Source organism: Bombina bombina, chromosome 2, assembly GCF_027579735.1.
Source record: "Bombina bombina isolate aBomBom1 chromosome 2, aBomBom1.pri, whole genome shotgun sequence".
Classification (NCBI taxonomy): domain Eukaryota; kingdom Metazoa; phylum Chordata; class Amphibia; order Anura; family Bombinatoridae; genus Bombina; species Bombina bombina.
The window spans coordinates 1,335,849,685-1,335,871,785 of record NC_069500.1 but is presented as its reverse complement, the minus strand read 5'-3'; the positions used below and the strand labels follow the sequence as shown (position 1 = coordinate 1,335,871,785).

The window sequence follows — 22,101 nt, the reverse complement described above, 5'->3', positions numbered from 1 at the left end:
AAAGTCTTCCTCCTATCCGGCAAGAAGAGGACATCCGGACCGGCAAACATCTTCATCCAAGCTGCATCTTCGATCTTCTTCCATCAGGTGCGGAGCGGGTCCATGTTGAAGCATCCGACGCGGATCCATCCTCTTCTTCCGGCGTCTCCCGACGAATGACGGTTCCTTTAAGGGACGTCATCCAAGATGGCGTCCCTCGAATTCCGATTGGCTGATAGGATTCTATCAGCCAATCGGAATTAAGGTAGGAATATTCTGATTGGCTGATGGAATCAGCCAATCAGAATCAAGTTCAATCCGATTGGCTGATCCAATCAGCCAATCAGATTGAGCTCGCATTCTATTGGCTGATCGGAACAGCCAATAGAATGCGAGCTCAATCTGATTGGCTGATTGGATCAGCCAATCGGATTGAACTTGATTCTGATTGGCTGATTCCATCAGCCAATCAGAATATTCCTACCTTAATTCCGATTGGCTGATAGAATCCTATCAGCCAATCGGAATTCGAGGGACGCCATCTTGGATGACGTCCCTTAAAGGAACAGTCATTCGTCGGGAGACGCCGGAAGAAGAGGATGGATCCGCGTCGGATGCTTCAACATGGACCCGCTCCGCACCGGATGGAAGAAGATCGAAGATGCAGCTTGGATGAAGATGTTTGCCGGTCCGGATGTCCTCTTCCTGCCGGATAGGAGGAAGACTTTGGAGCCTCTTCTGGACCTCTTCAGCACCGGATGCCAGGACGGATCGGTGAACCTGGTATGGTGAAGACAAGGTAGGAAGATCTTCAGGGGCTTAGTGTTAGGTTTATTTAAGGGGGGTTTGGGTTAGATTAGGGGTATGTGGGTGGTGGGTTGTAATGTTGGGGGGGGGGTATTGTATGTTTTTTTTTACAGGCAAAAGAGCTGATTTTCTTGGGGCATGCCCCGCAAAGGGTCCTGTTCAGGGCTGGTAAGGTAAAAGAGCTTTTAAATTTATTAATTTAGAATAGGGTAGGGAATTTTTTTATTTTGGGGGTCTTTGTTATTTTATTAGGGGGCTTAGAGTAGGTGTAATTAGTTTAAAATTGTTGTAATATTTTTCTTATGTTTGTAAATATTTTTTTATTTTTTGTACTTTAGTTAGTTTATGTAATTGTAGTTATTTGTAGAAATTGTATTTAATTTATTTATTGATAGTGTAGTGTTAGGTTTTATTGTAGGTAATTGTAGGTATTTTATTTAATTAATTTATTGATAGGGTAGTGTTAGGTTTAATTATAACTTAGGTTAGGACTTATTTTACAGGTAATTTTGTTATTATTTTAACTAGGTAACTATTAAATAGTTCTTAACTATTTAATAGCTATTGTACCTGGTTAAAATAATTACAAAGTTGCCTGTAAAATAAATATTAATCCTAAAATAGCTACAATGTAATTATAATTTATATTGTAGCTATATTAGGATTTATTTTACAGGTAAGTATTTAGCTTTAAATAGGAATAATTTATTTAATAAGAGTTAATTAATTTCGTTAGATTTAAATTATATTTAACTTAGGGGGGTGTTAGTATTAGGGTTAGACTTAGCTTTAGGGGTTAATACATTTATTAGAATAGCGGCGAGATTCGGTCGTCAGATTAGGGGTTAATGTTTGAAGTTAGGTTTCGGCGATGTTAGGGAGGGCAGATTAGGGGTTAATACTATTTATGATAGGGTTAGTGAGGCGGATTAGGGGTTAATAACTTTATTATAGTAGCGCTCAGGTCCGCTCGGCAGATTAGGGGTTAATAAGTGTAGGCAGGTGTCGGCGACGTTGAGGGGGGCAGATTAGGGGTTAATAAATATAATAGGGGTCGGCGGTGTTAGGGGCAGCAGATTAGGGGTACATAAGGATAACGTAGGTGGCGGCGCTTTGCGGTCGGCAGATTAGGGGTTAATTATTGTAAGTAGGGTAGGGGTGTTTAGACTCGGGGTACATGTTAGAGTGTTATGTGCAGACGTAGGAAGTGTTTCCCCATAGGAAACAATGGGGCTGCGTTAGGAGCTGAACGCTGCTTTTTTGCAGGTGTTAGGTTTTTTGTCAGCTCAAACAGCCCCATTGTTTCCTATGGGAGAATCGTGCACGAGCACGTTTTTGAGGCTGGCCGCGTCCGTAAGCAACTCTGGTATCGAGAGTTGCATTTGCGGTAAAAATGCTCTACGCTCCTTTTTTGGAGCCTAACGCAGCATTTTTTTGAACTCTCGATACCAGAGTTAATTTTATGGTGCGGCCAGAAAAAAGCCTACGTAGCGTTAACAGCCCATCTACCGCCAAACTCCAAATCTAGGCCCAAGATTTGACCGGATTCCTTGAATCTTTAAATTATATTGTGCACTGTAGAAGGTGAAATGCCCAAAATCCTACCGATGTCTTGGGGAATGTTGTTCTCAAAGCTGTCGGCATTTATCATTACACAAGCAGTTCTGGTGAACTGCTTGTGCAATGCCACCCCCTGCAGATTCGCGGCCAAGGGGTGTCAATCAGCCCGATCATATAGGATCGGGTGGATTGATGACCACAGTCTCAGAGGCAGCGGACAAGTTATGGAGCAACGGTCTTTAGATTTGAATCTGCCAATAGGAATGAGAGCTGCTTAAATCCTTTTGGCTGTTAAAATCAGCCAATAGAATTTAGGCAGCTCTTATTCCTATTGGCTGATTTTAATTTTTCAGCCAATAGGAATGCAACGGTACCCCAATATAAAAGGGGTACCTTGCATTGAATCCTCAGTGTGCGTCGGACAATCGCATGAAAAGGACCTCCACATCGGACCGATGGACTTCCGCCTGGACCTCTACCCATCGACCGCTCCGCCTCCGCAGGAATGAAGAAGATGCTGGTCCCGCAATGGACCAAAAAAAAAAGATGGAGTCGCCTGGATGAAGATGCTTTGCCGCTGGGTTGAAGATCTTTCGCCGGACTTCAGCAACTCTGAGTACCGATTTTGGGGTTAGTGGTTTATTTTTTGTTTTTTTGGGGTGTTTTTTTTTTAGATTAGCGCTTTTTTTATTTTAATGGGCCGAAAAAGAGCTGAATGCCCTTTAAAGGGCAGTAAAAAAGCTGAATGCTCCTAGGCATATGAGGGCGAATAGGGATCTATAATTGCATGTTGTTTCAATCTGAAGTTATTACATGTGTTATATTACATCTATACAATTGTATTTTCATGAGAATTTGAAATTGCAGTACGCTTTGGTCGTACAGTTATTGTACTAATCTATTCTTACAAATTCCCTTTTCAGGGCAATGGGTAGATTAGTTTTTATTTTTATTTTGTAGGTTTGGAGGGGGTGGGGGTTTATAATGTTAGGGGGTGTTTGTTGTAATTATTTAGCAAAAGAGCTGTTAACTTTAGGACAATGCCCTACAAAAGGCCCTTTTAAATGCTATTTGTAGTTTATTATAGATTTTTTTTTTTTATTTTGGGGTGTTTTTTTTTTTTTTTAAAATGGGGTATTAGAATAGGAATAATTTTTATTATTTTGGATAATTTCGTTTGTTATTTTTTGTAATGGGATTTGTTTTATTTTTGGAGTGTTTTTTTTTTAGATTAGGCATTTTTTATTTTTAATGGGCCGAAAAAGAGCTGAATGCCCATATAAATGCACTTTTTGGGGCAATGGGTAGATTAGATTTATTTTTATTTTGTGGGTTTGGGGGTGGGGGTTTGTAATGTAAGGGGGTGTTTGTTTTTATTTTTTTGCAAAAGAGCTGTTAACTTTAGGGCAATGCCCTACAAAAGGTCCTTTTAAGGGCCCTTGGTAGTTTATTATAGATAAGGGTTTTTTTTATTTTGGGGTGTGTTTTTTTTCTTAAACGGGGTATTAGAATAGTAATAATTTTTATTGTTTTGGATAATTTTGTTGGTTATTTTTTGTAATGGTAGTTTTTTTTAGTTTTTTTTAATTTTAGTGTTTATTATTTTTTGTAATTGTAGTTTAAATTTTTTAGTAATCTAGATTTTGTTATTTTTAGTAATCTTAGGTTTTATTAGTGTAAGCTTAGGTTTTAGTTTTATTTCACTGGTAAGTTTGTATTTATTTTAACTAGGTAGTTAGTAAATAGTTATATTGTAGCTAGCTAAGGTTTTATTTTTATTTCACAGGTAAGTTTGTATTTATTTTTAAATAGGTAGTTAGTTAATAATTTTAACTTTAATTTAGGTCTATTCTAATTATGTTAAAGTTAGGGGGTGTTAGGTTTAGGGGTTAATATAGTTTAATTTAGGCTGTTGCGATGTGGGGGACGGCTTTTTAGGGGTTAATAGGTTAGGTTAGTGTTGGCCTTGTGGGTGTACAGTGGTTTAGGGGTTAATAGGTTTATTTAGTGTTGGCGATGTGGGTGTACAGCGTTTTAGGGGTTAATAGGTTTAATTAGTGTCGGCGATGTGGGGGTAGGCGGTTAAGAGGTTAATAGGTTTAGTTAGTGTCTGCGATGTCGAGGAATTGCGGTTTAGGGGTTAATAGGTTTAGTTAGTGTTGGCGGTTTGGGAATACCGGTTTAGGGGTTAATAGGTTTATTTAGTGTTTTAGTTAGTGTTGGCGATGTGGGGGAACTGCGGTTTAGGGGTCAATAGGTTTAGTTAGTATCGGTGATGTTGGGGGTGGTGGTTTAGGGGTTAATAGGTTTAGTTAGTGTTGGCGATGTGGGTGGCAGCGGCTTTAGATAATTTTGTTTCGGCAATCAGCTGCATATTTAGTTATGTTAAGTTAAATCGTTTTTTCAGATCCTTTCGTTTTTTTCGCATCCATTCTTTATACATGTGCAGTATTCTATTCTAAACTTCAGAATAGAATAATGCATATGAATTAAGAAAGGATCCGAAAAAACAAACGGATCCGAAAAAACGATTTAACTTAACATAACTAATTTGCCAAAACTATTTTTTTTTTTAACCTTATCTTAACTAATTTGCCGAAATTTTTTTATTTATTTAACTAATGAAAATGAAACAAAACAAATTGTTTAGCGTTGCACATGTCTAATAGCTAACAGATATGTTTAATGAAAACATTTTTCCTCTTACCACTGAGATGCTAATATTGTAAAGACATCAGTAGATTCAGTTTCTTTAAATAATTTTAGAAGTTCTGGGTCCAAGGAAAAGTGAGCAAGTAATCGTAGCTCTATTTGTGAAAAATCTGCCAAGTAAAAGTACATTTTTAGCACTTCATTTATCATTTGAGTAAGTACTCTAATAAAAAGGATAAGGGTTCCATAAAACTGAGATATCACAAAAAAACAACAAAAAACATTTAAACCAGGATTAAAGGGACAGTATGTAAAGTCGTAATTAGACTTTCATAGCTTAGACAGAGCATACAATTTTAAACAACTTTTTAATTGACTTCTATTATTTAATTTGCTTCCTTCTCGTGTTATCATTTGCTGAAAGGTTTATCTAGGTAAGCTCTGCTCCTTCAACAAATGATACCAAGAGAATGAAACAAATTTGATAATAGAAGTAAACTGGAAAGTTGATTAAAATTGTATGATCTAGCTAAGACATGAAAGAAACATTTGGGTTTCATGTCCCTCTAAACTTCGCTTGTTTTATTTTAAAAATAAAAGCAGTTAGTTTGTGATTTCAAGACATCATCATTTAACTCATATACTGCTCAACCCCAATGTCTGCACTAGATGTAGCCACCAAACAGCAAGCACTACCCAGGATGCTGAACCAAAAATGGGCTTGCTCCTAAGCTTAGATTCCTGCTATTCAAATAAAAATAGCAAGAGGTCAAATAAAAATTGATAATAGGAGTAAATAAGAAAGTTGCTTAAAATGACATGCTCTATCTGAATCATAAGATACAACTTTCCAATTTACTTCTATTATTTAATTTGCTTCCATCTCTTGTCATCCTTTGCTGAAAGTTTATCTAGGCAAGCTCAGGAGCAGCAGAGAACCTAGGTTTTAGCTGCTGATTGGTGGCTGCATATATCGATTGTGATTGGCTCACCCACGTGTTGAGTTAGAAACCATTAGTGCATTGCTGCTCCTTCAACAAATGTTACCAAGAGAATGAAACAGATTAGATAATAGACATAAATTAGAAAGTTGTTTAAAATTGTATTCTCTATCTGAATCATGAAAGAAAATGTTTGGGTTTCGTGTCCCTTTAAGTAGCCAGGCAGGGGCAGTTTAAACTTTACAATTTAACATAAATTGATTTAATGAAAATTTGTACAACAAACATTAAAATATTGAATTTTAGCTAACTTTCGCTAATTTTTTTTACTGGGGTGGTCAAATTAACTGGGTGGCGAGTCAATTAAATAGGTCCTATGGGAAACATTAAACAGGAACATCTTCCCAGATGTTCAAAGCAAATGAGCAAAGGTAAAAGCCTTTGGGGGATATCTATCAAGTCGTCAACTGTGTTGCATTCGCCGGCATCAATACACTCGCCTAACATCTCAGCCGCGTATCTCAATCTGCTCTCATTTATAAAAAAAAGCCGGCAAAAAGACGCGCACCAAGTACGGGGCGTTGAGCATCGGACTGTTGTTAACTAACAGTCATCGATGACGCTGCTATTCGTTTTTTTCTCAACTTTATTTATACCCTGTATCAATAAACGCTGCCACTATACTAAAATGTTTAACCCCTATTCCGCCGCTCACCGACCCTGCCGCAACCTAAATAAAGTTATTAACCCCTATCCCGCCGCTCCCCGACCCTGCCGCAATCTAAATAAAGGTATTAACCTCTAAACCTCTGGCCTCCCACATCACTACCACTAGCTAAACACATTAACTCCTAAATTGCCAGCCCCCCACATCGCCAAAAAATAAATTAAGCTATTAACCCCTAAACCTAACAACCCGCTAACTTTAAATTAAAATTACAACATCCCTATCTTCAAATAAATTGAAACTTACCTGTAGAATTAAAATAAACTATATTAAACTATTAATTAACCTACCCTAACTATTATACTACATTTAAATTAAACTACCAATTAAATTAACTATATTACATATTAAAAACCCCTAACCCTGTGGGGCGGAGCCTGGTAGCTGTCATGAGAACAGCATAATTCCAGAGCTCCGCCACAAAAGCCCTTTAATCCATTGGGAATCCTGGGCATCCTTTCCCAAACCCCCAGTAAAATTATATTGTAGCCCTCCTACATCCTCCAGCCGCAATACAGAAGGGGAATTTTTCAATTTACAGTGCCTGGGGACCCACACAACTGACAACCGCAAAATGGCCACCTCAGGCCTCAGACGACAAGATTGCCCCTTGTACAGACCTTAGGGGCCCTAATCGGACCCTAAAGAGGCATCAGCACCCATCGGGTCTGAAATTGGGAGGCCAGGAAACAAGAAACGGCCCCCTCATAATGGACCGGATCAAAAAAAAAATTTAGCCCAGGGATTGGGCTAGCTCCGTCTAGAAAACGGTAGGCCCCTTCAATATAACCTAACACCCGCTTACCCCCATATGGGCTGGCCACACTGTCCCACCGACAGCAACTGCAGGAACCCCCCAGCAAAGGCCAGACAGCAGCCAGCAATTTAGGCCGGTGATTGGGCCTACCACAGGACCGGAGTCTCCTAAAAAGTAAAAAGAAAAAGTAACAGTAAGCACCTCACATTTCTCTTTACCCCCTGGTATTCCACTAGAGACAAACACCTAACCTCCCCTTACTACTCCTTGCCAGCTTCAGTCTATTTACCTGCTGCGGCATCTGTTGGCGCTCTACAAATACCTGATAATAATAATAATAATATAAAAGCCACTAACAGCTCCCTGCAGTTTCCATGTTAAATAACCTGCATAGGGCCAAGCACTCCTGAGCCCACAGACACTCCTTAAAAACTCTGACCTCCCTCCTCATTTTACTACTGAGAATAAGGGAGCAAATAAATTAGAGGGGGGAAAACAACAACAACAAAAATGAATTAACTCCTTCTGCAAATAGCGGACATTATCCCCTAACATATTGTCAGGTATTAAATTACCCCTTCAGCAGCTCAGATTTATTGCCTGCCTATTGCACATTAAGCCAAAAGAACAGCACGCCTCAGAATAATCCTACCCCAACTGCTATAGGACCACTTTGGGAACAACTACCATAAAAAATGGTGTCCAAACGTAAAACCAAGCAGGATAAAATGCCAAAACCTATATCGGGGAAATCAAACATTATGTCCTCCTTTTGGCAATGTCCTGACTCAGTGAATACCTCTCCTACTAACCACAAACCAAAGGAAAAACCCACACAAGTACAGTCACAAGAACCTCAATCAAGCAGAAACATACCAGTGGACTGTCAGGTCTCTCCATCTTTTTTGCAAAACTTACCTCCGAAGCAAGACATAGCAGACTAACGGGTAGATTTGGAGTTTTGTCGGTAACGACCCGAAAAACTAACGCCGGCTTTTTTCTGGCCGCACCATAAAAATAACTCTGGTATTGAGAGTCCACATAAAGGCTGCGTTAGGCTCCAAAAAAGGAGCGTAGAGCATTTTTAACGCAGCTTCAACTCTCGATACCAGAGTTGCTTACGCAAGTGGCCAGCCTCAAAAACGTGCTCGTGCACGATTCTCCCATAAAAAATAATGGGGTTGTTTGAGCTGAAAAAAAACCTAACACCTGCAAAAAAGCCGCGTTAAGATCCTAACGCAGCCCCATTGTTTGCTATGGGGAAACACTTCCTACGTCTGCACCTAACACTTTAACATGTACCCCGAGGCTAAACACCCCTAACCTTACACTTATTAACCCCTAATCTGCCGCCCCCGCTATCGCTGACCCCTGCATATTATTATTAACCCCTAATCTGCCGCTCCGTACACCGCCGCTACTTACGTTATCCTTATGTACCCCTAATCTGCTGCCCTAACATCGCCGACCCGTATATTATATTTATTAACCCCTAATCTGCCCCTCACAATGTCGCCTCCACCTAACTACACTTATTAACCCCTAATCTGCCGACCGGACCTGAGCGCTACTCTAATAAAGTTATTAACCCCTAATCCGCCTCACTAACCCTATAATAAATAGTATTAACCCCTAATCTGCCCTCCCTAACATCGCCAACACCTAACTTCAATTATTAACCCCTAATCTGCCGACCCAATCTCGCCGCTATTCTAATAAATGTATTAACCCCTAAAGCTAAGTCTAACCCTAACACTAACACCCCCCTAAATTAAATATAATTTTAATCTAACGAAATTAATTAACTCTTATTAAATAAATTATTCCTATTTAAAGCTAAATACTTACCTGTAAAATAAATCCTAATATAGCTACAATATAAATTATATTTATATTATAGCTATTTTAGGATTAATATTTATTTTACAGGTAACTTTGTATTTATTTTAACCAGGTACAATAGCTATTAAATAGTTAAGAACTATTTAATAGCTAAAATAGTTAAAATAATTACAAATTTACCTGTAAAAGAAATCCTAACCTAAGTTACAATTAAACCTAACACTATACTATCAATAAATTAATTAAATAAACTACCTACAATTACCTACAATTAACCTAACACTACACTATCAATAAATTAATTAAATACAATTCCTACAAATAAATACAATTAAATAAACTTGCTAAAGTACAAAAAATAAAAAAGAACTAAGTTACAAAAAATAAAAAAATATTTACAAACATAAGAAAAATATTACAACAATTTTAAACTAATTACACCTACTCTAAGACCCCTAATAAAATAACAAAGCCCCCCAAAATAAAAAAATGCCCTACCCTATTCTAAATAACTAAAGTTCAAAGCTCTTTTACCTTACCAGCCCTGAACAGGGCCCTTTGCGGGGCATGCCCCAAGAAGTTCAGCTCTTTTGCCTGTAAAAAAAAAAATACAATACCCAAGCCCCCCAACATTACAACCCACCACCCACATACCCCTAATCTAACCCAAACCCCCCTTAAATAAACCTAACACTAAGCCCCTGAAGATCTTCCTACCTTGTCTTCACCTCACCGGGTTCAACGATCTGTCCAGAAGAGCTCCTCCGATGTCCTGATCCAAGCCCAAGCGGGGGACTGAAGAGGTCCATGATCCGGCTGAAGTCTTCATCCAAGCCAATCGGAATTAAGGTAGGAAAATTCAGATTCAAGTTCAATCCGATTGGCTGATTCAATCAGCCAATCAGATGGAGCTCGCAATCTATTGGCTGTTCCGATCAGCCAATAAAATGCGAGCTCAATCTGATTGGCTGATTGGATCAGCCAATCGGACTGAACTTGATTCTGATTGGCTGATTCCATCAGCCAATCAGAATTTTCCTACCTTAATTCCGATTGGCTGATAGAATCCTATCAGCCAATCGGAATTCGAGGGACGCCATCTTGGATGACGTCCCTTAAAGGAACCGTCATTCGTCGTTAGTCCGTCGGGCCAGCAGGATGTTCCGCGTCGGAGGTCTGCAAGATGGATCCGGAAGAAAGAAGATTGAAGATGCCGTTGATAGAAGACTTCATCCGGATCATGGACCTCTTCAGCTCCCGCTTGGATGAAGACTTCATCCGGATCATGGACCTCTTCAGCTCCCGCTTGGATGAAGACTTCAGCCGGATCATGGACCTCTTCAGCCCCCCGCTTGGGCTTGGATCAGGACATCGGAGGAGCTCTTCTGGACAGATCGTTGAACCCGGTGAGGTGAAGACAAGGTAGGAAGATTTTCAGGGGCTTAGTGTTAGGTTTATTTAAGGGGGGTTTGGGTTAGATTAGGGGTATGTGGGTTGTAATGTTGGGGGGCTTGGGTATTGTATTTTTTTTTTTACAGGCAAAAGAGCTGAACTTTTTGGGGCATGCCCCGCAAAGGGCCCTGTTCAGAGCTGGTAAGGTAAAAGAGCTTTGAACTTTAGTTATTTAGAATAGGGTAGGGCATTTTTTTATTTTGGGGGGCTTTGTTATTTTATTAGGGGTCTTAGAGTAGGTGTAATTAGTTTAAAATTGTTGTAATATTTTTCTTATGTTTGTAAATATTTTTTTATTTTTTGTAACTTAGTTCTTTTTTATTTTTTGTACTTTAGCAAGTTTATTTAATTGTATTTATTTGTAGGAATTGTATTTACTTAATTTATTGATAGTGTAGTGTTAGGTTAATTGTAGGTAATTGTAGGTAGTTTATTTAATTAATTTATTGATAGTATAGTGTTAGGTTTAATTGTAACTTAGGTTAGGATTTCTTTTACAGGTAATTTTGTAATTATTTTAACTAGGTAACTATTAAATAGTTCTTAACTATTTAATAGCTATTGTACCTGGTTAAAATAAATACAAAGTTACCTGTAAAATAAATATTATTCCTAAAATAGCTATAATATAATTATAATTTATATTGTAGCTATATTAGGATTTATTTTACAGGTAAGTATTTAGCTTTAAATAGGAATAATTTATATAATAAGAGTTAATTAATTTCGTTAGATTAAAATTATATTTAACTTAGGGGGGTGTTAGTGTTAGGGTTAGACTTAGCTTTAGGGGTTAATACATTTATTAGAATAGCGGTGAGCTCCGGTCGGCAGATTAGGGGTTAATAATTGAAGTTAGGTGTCGGCGATGTTAGGGAGGGCAGATTAGGGGTTAATACTATTTATTATAGGGTTAGTGAGGCGGATTAGGGGTTAATAACTTTAATATAGTAGCGCTCAGGTCCGGTCGGCAGATTAGGGGTTAATAAGTGTAGGCAGGTGGAGGCGACGTTGAGGGGGGCAGATTAGGGGTTAATAAATATAATATAGGGGTCGGCGGTGTTAGGGGCAGCAGATTAGGGGTACATAAGGATAACGTAGGTGGCGGCGCTTTGCGGTCGGCAGATTAGGGGTTAATAAGTGTAGGCAGGTGGAGGCGACGTTGAGGGGGGCAGGTTAGGGGTTAATAAATATAATACAGGGGTCGGCGGTGTTAGGGGCAGCAGATTAGGGGTACATAAGGATAACGTAGGTGGCGGTCGGCAGATTAGGGGTTAAAAAAATTATTCGAGTGTTGGCGATGTGGGGGGACCTTGGTTTAGGGGTACATAGGTAGTTTATGGGTGTTAGTGTACTTTAGAGTACAGTAGTTAAGAGCTTTATAAACCGGCGTTAGCCCAGAAAGCTCTTAACTACTGACTTTTTTCCTGCGGCTGGAGTTTTGTCGTTAGATGTCTAACGCTCACTTCAGAAACGACTCTAAATACCGGAGTTAGAAAGATCCCATTGAAAAGATAGGATACGCAATTGACGTAAGGGAATCTGCGGTATGGAAAAGTCGCGGATGAAAAGTGAGCGTTAGACCCTATTTTGAGTGACTCCAAATACCGGCGGTAGCCTAAAACCAGAGTTAGGAGCCTCTAACGCTGGTTTTCACGGCTAACGCCAAACTCCAAATCTAGGTCATAGTCCGCTCTTGCATCAGAGAAGAACTGGCGGAGTTGAAACCGGACATCCACACGCTAGGCTTTCAGTTTGAAACCTTGGAGAGCAATCAAGATATCATTAAAGAAGACGTCAATCAGCTGACAGAATAACTAACCTCTCAGCAGGAGACCATCCTTTCTCTTCAAAATAAACTTGATGATTTAGAGAACCGAAGCAGGCGCAAACATATGCGTATCAGGGTCAGTCCTGCCAAGAGACTTTCCTGTCTATCTTCAGGACCTGTTTAGTCATTTAAAAGATACCTCCCACCCTGATGATATTCCTTGGGTCAGAGCTCACAGAACCCTGAGACCAAAACCACCAGGCTCAGCCCCACCAAGGGACATCGTAATACGCCTCAAGAACTTTCAGGATAAAGAAATGCTCCTAAATCAAGCCCGCAAAAACCAGCCTGTGAGGTTCAGGGGCAATGTCCTACAGTTTTTCCAGGATTTGTCAACCCGCACTTTGCAACGCAGGAAGGAATTTTCGCCCCTCACCACCCTGCTGCGGAACAAAAGAATCCCGTACCAATGGGGCTTTCCAACTAACCTCTGGACAATCAGCAATAGCACCTGCGTAGTCTGCAAGACCCCAGAAGACATTCCAACCTTTTTTACAACACTTGGACTTGACCCCCCGTCAGACACCCCCCCCTCTGAGCCACTGAGCTCTCAAACCACCAAAAGACTGAGCACTCCAGGAGAATCCTGGCATACTGCCTTACCTAGGAAAAGCAAGCCAAATGATGCCACCAACAGAAGACACACTACCACCAGTTCTGCTTCCTCTAACGCCTCAACATAATGAACTCCATAACCCACACTTTCTGTACTGTAACGGCAGGACTTGATTACTGAGCGATGTCTTCTCCTTGGGTTGGGCAAGTAACCTCAGCATTAACATAAACTCTTAGGTACGGAGGCCCGCATTTCATACCTCCCTACATTTCCTACCCCCCATAGATAAATCAGTCATTGACTGACAATAATGTACACTTGTGTAGCTCTCACATTTCTTAAAGACCCATTGGGCAGATTAGTAGAAAAATGTGGGAAGGAGGAGGAGTATACGGATTAAAATATAATCTTTTATTTGAAAAAATTAAAAAAGGAGTTTCACATACACACAAAAAAACAACTTTAAAAACACAAGGAGATGGTGATTAATATATATCTCAAGGTCCTACCCCCCCTCCTCCACCATCTACCACCATTTCCCTCCCTTCCCTCCCTACTTTCCAACCCCTTCCCTTCCTCCCAGGAACCCGATTAGGCTTCCCAATCATGTAAAGTTAATAAACTAATAACACCCATAGGGCGAATTGTGGTTACTCCCCCGAACCACTCTCATATATGCCCTATAATAGGAAGAGAGACTTTTTGTTTTATTTTACTGTATTCACGTTTGTTACTGTTCATAATGTTATAATGTTAGTTAAGATTCAACTATTGTTTTGTTACTGTGTTTGCCTTTTTGCAGAACTGTACCCATTATTTGCTTCCATACTCCAAGCAGTACCAGAGAGTATGTACTATCCCTAATTCTGCTCCAACATCTTCCATACTGCCATGCATCCCCATAAAGTGATTACCCCCAAGCAACTGACCTTGCTCACATAGAATGCGAAGGGCTTGAACTCCCCCATAAAAGGTCCAAAGCACTTGCAGACCTAGCAAAGAGATAAATAGATATAATTTTCTTACAAGAAACGCACTTTAAATGAAATAAAGAACTGAAATACCTAGGGAAAACTTATACCACACACTATCACAGTTCAGGCCCAGAAAAGAAAAATGGGGTGAGCATACTGTTTAAAAAATCTCTCCCTTTTACCTTGATACAACTCTCCAGAGATGGAGAGGGACGCTTTTTAGGTTTAGTGGGCCTTCTGTATGGCAGACCTATTACCTTGATTAATATTTATGCCCCACACACAAATCAAACCCCCTTCTTTAAAAACATATTCAAGAGAATACTGGATATTACTAAGGGCCCAATGTATTTAGCCAGAGACTTCAACACCCTACTGCAACACCTAAAAGATAGCTCCAATCCTAACATACAGATATCCAAAAAAGTTACCACTACTTTGTGGAATGGTCTGAAGGACCTTAATCTATATGACACATGGAGATTTATCCACCATGATAAAAGGGACTACACCTTTTTCTCGCATCCAAATAAATCTTATAGTAGACTTGATTATGTACTTACAAACCAAAAAGGCCTAACACACATACGCCGCAGTGATATCTTGCCCACATCGTGGTTGGACCACTCAGCTGTTAAAATAAATTTTTCCTGACCCGAAACACCCTCAGACCCATATTCCTGGAAACTAGATGAATCCCTCCTAAACAACCCTGACACACTAAACACGTTATCCAAAACCATCTCTAAATATTTTACAAACAACTCCAACTCTATCACTGACAATTTCAAAATTTGGGAAGCGCACAAATGTGTGTTAAGGGGAGAATTAATTAAAATTAAAGCTCAAGTCCAACGAACAAATCGTACACAATACAAAGAACTAACAGATACTTTTTTGAAACTGGACCTAGCACTAAAAAAAGATCCCACTAATTCTAACTTAGAGAAAGACCTACAGACTGCTAGAACAGCCCTAGACAAATTTCTAGACATTGAGTACCAAATCCTACGGAACAAAACTAATAGCATGTTCTATTTCGAAGGTAATAGAGCCGGTAAACTACTAGCTCGTGCCGTAAAAATTTTTTTTTTAAATCCTTTATCTATGAAATCACCACCCCACAAAAAAAGTCGCTCAAGACTACGCCGGAAATCTTGCTGGCCTTTCAAGAATACTACACAAAACTCTATAATATACATGAAGACCCTCCTACACCCGAACATTTACGCAGTCTCTCAACATACATAGCGAACTGTCCACTACCTTCAATCACTGACGAACAACTATCACATTTAAATAGGCCAATACCCATCCAAGAAACCATGTCTGCCATCACTACCCTTAAACATGGAAAAAGCCCAGGCCCAGATGGCTTCTCATCCAAATATTACTGAGTATTCTCTTCTATCTTAGCCCCACATCTTACATTAATCTTTAACGAGGCCACTGACGAGCACCCCTTCCCACCCTCCATGCTAGAGGCCCTTGTAACGGTAATCCCTAAGCCAGGCAAGCCACCAACAACCCCAGCAAATTTCCGCCCCATCTCATTACTGAATGTTGATATTAAAGTCTTCGCTAAAATACTTGCATACAGAATTAACTCTATACTCCCACTCATAATTCACCCTAATCAAGCTGGTTTTACACCTATGCAAGAATCTAGGGATACAAAAAAGGACAAAAGTGTATAAAATCCTTGTGTGCACGGAGGTATCTGGAGGACAGAGCCTAGGGTTTTCTGTGTTTTTCACTTCCTAGTTCATTGACGCTAGTTTGGTATTGTTCAATTGTACATCCAGTGTATTATTACATAGTCTCCATTTTACTCTTGTGGTGATATTGGATTTACACTGGGAACGAAGGATACGCCAACACGCTGTGGACAACAGATCTGAGATTGTTACTTGTGTCCATTTTTGATGTGCCTGTCATTTTACTATATCTTGTGAGTATAATATAGCGCGTGAGGCTATAATAAAAACTTTTATATCTACACTTGAATCCCTGTCTTTTGCACTTCTCTCCTGTTCACACCATAGAGAATCTAGGGATAACACAACCAAAATTCTAACCCTTATGGAGCATGCAAATCAACACCAAATCCCATCCGTTTTCATTTCAATGGATGCGGAAAAAGCCTTTGATTGGCTGAACTGGCTTTTCCTTAAACAAATGATGGCTAAATTTGGATTTGATCAAAAGTTTATAGAGTGAATTTTGCCTTATATAACAGGCCACAAGCAAAGATAAGATTAAATGATTCCACACCCCATCCTTTCCAGATCACAAATGGCACGAGACAGGGTTTTCCCCTTTCACCTCTATTGTTTATCTTAGCTATGGAGGTTCTAGCCACGTACATCAGGAAACAAACAACAATTACTGGATTCCGAATAGGGCAAACCAAATATAAAACCACTCTTTATGTGGATGACATATTCATGACCATAACCGACCCAGTTAACTCTGTCCCCTCACTAATCTCGACTCTGCATACTTACGGCCTCTACTCTAATTTCAGTATTAATATCGCAAAATCTGAACTCTTAGATATAGCATTGCCCAATACCACATTAGAGAAAGTCAAACAGCAATTCTGCTTCCGAACCCAACATAAGGCGATAAAATATTTAGGAGTGCAAATTTCACCAAAAACTGAAGACATAATCTCCCTAAACTTTAAAACCTTAAAAAATGATATCAGCTCAATGTTACAATCCTGGGCAACCAAGCCCCTTTGGTATGGAAGAATAAATGCAATCAAAATGATAATACTCCCCAAGATTTTATATCTCTTTCAAATGTTGCCTATTCCTATTCCAGATGCACTAATCTTCCAACTTCAAAAATTGCTAAACTCCTTTATAGGGTCCTATAAAAGACCAATGTATAGCTACAAACACCTTATACTGTCCTAAAGAACTAGGTGGCATAGGAGCACCAAATTTGCAGCACTATAGATTGGCTGCTTTTCTGGCTACAATAGTTGATTGGTGCAAACATAGCAGCACGAAAGAGTGGGTAACTCCCGTCTAGGAGGCCACTGTTGGCTTCCCGCCGATATCAGACATCTACCCCTCAATGTTCCCATAACTATGAGGGAAACATTCAGACAGTGGGATAAACACATCAAAAGATCCCCCCACTTCTCTAGCATATATTCTCAGTTGACTCCACTAGTAGGAAATCCCCTGTTCCCACTCCACTCCCTTTTACATACAACAGACAATGCCACCATGATAGAAATGGTCCCGATGCACACACTATATCACAATGGTAAACTGAAACCACACGATGAAATTGTTACCCTACTTGGACCTCGATTCAATAGTTGGTTTACGTACTTGCAATTAACGCATTACCTGCAGACGCACCCCCACAAGAAATCCCTAAACCGCCCTTTGACAGCCTTTGAAAACATGTGTATACACACTTTCCCCAATAAAGGTATTACTATTGCTTATACATAAACAGATCCTCTCATCCTACGCCTCTACTTTACCGTCTTACGTTAAAAAATGGGAAATTGAAATAGGTGACTCCCGCACCAACAAAGAATGGTTGCATATCTTTACCAGCATGAGCAAGTCCTCTTTTTCTATATCAACGTTAGAAATGAACCTGAAGCTTCTAAGCAGATGGTACTATACACCACACCGCCTACACCAGTTATTCCCTGGCACACCTGCTGAGTGCTGGAGAGGCTGTTCAGATTTAGGCACCCCCACTCATATATGGTGGTCATGCCCCATAGCCAAAAATTTCTGGAAACTGATCACCATAGAAATCACACGTGTTCTAGATGTTCCTCTTCCCTTCACCATATGGACCTTACTTTTTAACTCCCTCCCAAAAACTAAGTGCAAACTAAGATACACACTACTAACAATTATGATCAACACTGCCAAGAGACTAATTCCCTTAAATTGGAAGAAAACAGAACTCCCAACTGTCTCTGTTTGGAGTAACCTGGTCTCTCATACACTCCATTTAGAAAAATACCACTACACTCATACAAAACGCACAAAAGACTATTATTCGATATGTTTCATATAGGAAGAGTACCAACAAGCTTGGTTACGCACTAACTAAACCTTTATTTTAGTAACTTAGAGCACCCATTTTCCTACATCATGATATTTCCTTGTCGAAACCCCCCACGGAATAGATTGCCCTGCATCAGTATATACCTCCTACTCCCCCATGCATATATCCTGGTACACATATGTGCACAAAAAAAAACAACTGTACTTACTTGAAGCAAACCTGTAATAGATACATGTTAGTTAATTTTCTGCAAGATGTTATATGTAGTTATATCAAAATTCACTTGTTGTTTCTGTTTATGATTGACTGTAAACCAGTTATTGTTGTTGATCTAACTCGAAGAGAACTGCCAGAAATAGATGGACATTTTGCTACACTCTGTACTGAGTGGGACTCTGTCCCACTTATACAAGGCATATTGACTCTCTGCAACACTTCACTAGTTGCCAATGTGATATAAATATGTTATATTTGTTAAACCTCAGGCGTCCTTACCTGTAAATGCAAATTGTATATTGACCAGCTAACTCTTAAATGGCATTTATATGGGCATTGCCCTTTAAAGGTCATTTAGCTCTTTTACATGCCCAGACCCTAATCTAAAAATAAAACCCGCCCAAAAAAACGTTAAAAAAACCTGACACTAACCCCCGGCGATCCACTTACAGTTATTGAAGTCCTGCTTGAAGGATCCATCCAGCCGGCAAGATGTCTTCATCCAGGCGGCCTCTTCGATCTTCATCCAGCTGGAGAAGTCCTCATGCATGCGATCCACTTACAGTTATTGAAGTCCCGCTTGAAGGATCCATCCAGCCGGCAAGATGTCTTCATCCAGACGGCATCTTCTATCTTCATCCATCCGGCGCGGAGTGGGTCCATCCTGAAGCCATCCGGTGCGGTGCATCCTCTTCATACGGTCGCCATTGTAAACTGGAACTTCAATGCAAGTGACGTCATCCAAGATGGTGTCCCTTGCATTCCTATTGGCTGAAAGATTTCAGTCAGCCAATAGGATTAGAGCTGCTAAAATCCTATTGGCTGTCCTAATCAGCCAATAGGATTTGAGCAGCTCTCATTCTATTGGCTGTTCCAATCAGCCCATAGGATGAGAGCACACATGAACTAGCGCTGTCTAGTTGTGAAAAACTGTCAAAATGCACTGAGATAAGAGGCGGCCTTTAAGAGCTTAAAAATTAGCCTAATCAAAACAACAGGGTAGGTATAAGATACAACGCTCAAATCTCAAATGCTGTTCCCAAAAGGTAAGTGCACCTCCTAACATCAAACCAAAATAGAAAAAGAACAAGGGGATATGGGAACGCGCTGTACAAAACAGCATATGAGAGGTAAAGAACTATATAAGGAATGTGGATTACACAAGAGTATAATAAAAAAGTTTATATTTGTTTATAATTGTATTACAATAAGCGATGCCGGCATCTGATACAAAGTAAAATAGTACAATTAAAATAGGATAAGAATCAACATAAAATATAAAACATCAGTGTGTAGTGCTGTAAGTAACTATAAAAATAATAATATGTTGCAAAGTAACACAATGTTAAAATTTAAACAGAGTCAATGTTACCGTCATCTTGATAAAGGCCTGACTAGGCTGAAATGCGTAGAAATTTGCTCATAACTTGTGAAATTAAGTAGTAGGTAAGGTGGTTGAGACCAACTCTAATTCACAGAGTTGTTTTTTCTTGGAAATACCATCATACCCATGATCTACTTTCTTCTGTCCAGCACTGGAATCTGAATAATATGGACACTGTTACAAACTTCACTTGCAATACAACTGCTTGACTTACATATGCGGTAGGTGCGGTGCATTGAGCCTCTTTAATATATGAATTGACTCTATATGCGTAATTCCCACCCATGACCCACATTTGTTAAAAGCAGTCTGATTCATTTTTACTTCAAAGAAACGAAGTCTGTCGTTGCTTATCATTACTCCTGCACTTTGACCTCCTGACCGGAACCGGTCCACAGCACGGGACATCCCGCAAATACGGCTGTGAATGTGTCTTTGAAATTTAACTCACAGTCATTGGATACAAGCCAGAAGATTCTTGCAAGTTTTTCGCTGTTTTATAAACAACGCAGAGGGAATTTTCCAAGTCATACCTGCATTCATATAAACAGCTGGATCAGACACTCAAATCACTGGCCTCATTGTGAAAGGACGGTAACATTGACTCTGTTTAAATTTTAACACTGTGTTACTTTGCAACATATTATTATTTTTATAGTTACTTACAGCACTACACACTGATGCTTTATATTTTATGTTGATTCTTATCCTATTTTAATTGTACTATTTTACTTTGTATCAGATGCCGGCATCGCTTATTGTAATACAATTATAAACAAATATAAACTTTTTTATTATACTCTTGTGTAATCCACATTCCTTATATAGTTCTTTACCTCTCATATGCTGTTTTGTACAGCGCGTTCCCATATCCCCTTGTTCTTAAAAATTAGCCTACCTAAGTTTAGCTTTCAACAAAGATTATCAAAAGAACAAAGCTAATTTTATGATAAAAGTAAATTGGAGAGTTGTTCAAAATTGCATGTCCTACCTGAATCATGAACGTTTAATTTTAACTAGACTGTCCCTTTAAATCTACATCCTGTAAATACCAAGCAGTGGCTGGACACATAATCAGCCAATAGGATTGAGCTCGCATTCTATTGACTATTCCAATCAGCCAATAGAATGCAGGCTCAATCCTATTGGCTGATTGGATCAGCCAATAGGATTGAAGCTCAATTCTATTTTCTGATTGCATCAGTCAATAGGATTTTTTCACCTTTAATTCCGATTGGCTGATAGAATTCTATCAGCCAATCGGAATTCAAGGAACGCCATCTTGGATGATGTCCCTTAAAGGAACCTTCATTCTTGAAGGGCCGTCGACAGAAAAGGATGCTCCGCGCCGGATGTCTTGAAGATGGAACCGCTCCACGTCAGAAGGATGAAGATAGAAGATGCCGTCTGAATGAAGACATCTGCCCGTCTGGAGGACCACTTCTTGCCGCTTGGATGAAGACTTCTCCCAGCTTCGTTGAGGACTTCTTGTCACTTGGATGAAGACTTCTCCCTGCTTCGTTGAGGATGGATGTCCGGTCTTCAAAAACTGTAAGTGGATCTTCGGGGGTTAGTGTTAGTTTTTTTTAAGGGTTTATTGGGTGGGTTTTATTTTTAGCTTAGGGTTTGGGCTGAAAAAGTGCTAAATGCCCTTTTAAGGGCAATGCCCATCCAAATGCCTTTTTCAGGGCAATCGGGAGCTTAGGTTTTTTAGATAGGATTTATTTGGGGGGTTTGGTTGTGTGGGTGGTGGGTTTTACTGTTGGGGGGTTGTTTGTATTTTTTTTACAGGTAAAAGAGCTGATTTCTTTGGGGCAATGCCCCACAAAAGGCCCTTTTAAGGGCTATTGGCAGTTTAGTTTAGGCTAGGGTTTTTTTTTATTTGGGGGGGGGGCTTTTTTATTTTGATAGGGCTATTAGATTAGGTGTAATTAGTTTAAATATTTCTTTTTTATTTTGTGTAATTTAGTGTTTATTTTTTATTTATTTAGTTAATTGTATTTAATTAATTTAATTTATTTAATTTTAGTGTAAGGTTAGGTTTTAGTGTAACTCAGGCTATGTTTTATTTTACAGGTAACTTTGTATTTATTTTAACTAGGTAGTTAGTAAATAGTTAATAACTATTTACTAACTAGTCTACCTAGTTAAAATAAATACAAACTTAGCTGTGAAATAAAAATAAAACCTAAGATAGCTACAATATAACTATTAGTTATATTTTAGCTAGCTTAGGGTTTATTTTACAGGTAAGTATTTTGTTTTAAATAGGAATTATTTAGGTATTAATTGTAATTTTTATTTAGATTTATTTTAATTATGTTAAAGTTAGTGGGTGTTAGGGTTAGACTTAGGGTTAGGTTTAGGGGT

General features: G+C 39.2%; 1 protein-coding gene across 1 annotated transcript in view; it reads right to left on the bottom strand.

Moving 5' to 3' along the window:
- Positions 1 to 22,101, bottom strand: part of POLN (DNA polymerase nu) — a 587,345-nt gene that overhangs the window by 75,582 nt on the left and 489,662 nt on the right. The window contains exon 20 of the mRNA XM_053700310.1: positions 5,054 to 5,168. Coding sequence (XP_053556285.1) covers positions 5,054 to 5,168 — 115 coding nt within the window. The remainder of the gene's footprint in view (positions 1 to 5,053; positions 5,169 to 22,101) is intronic.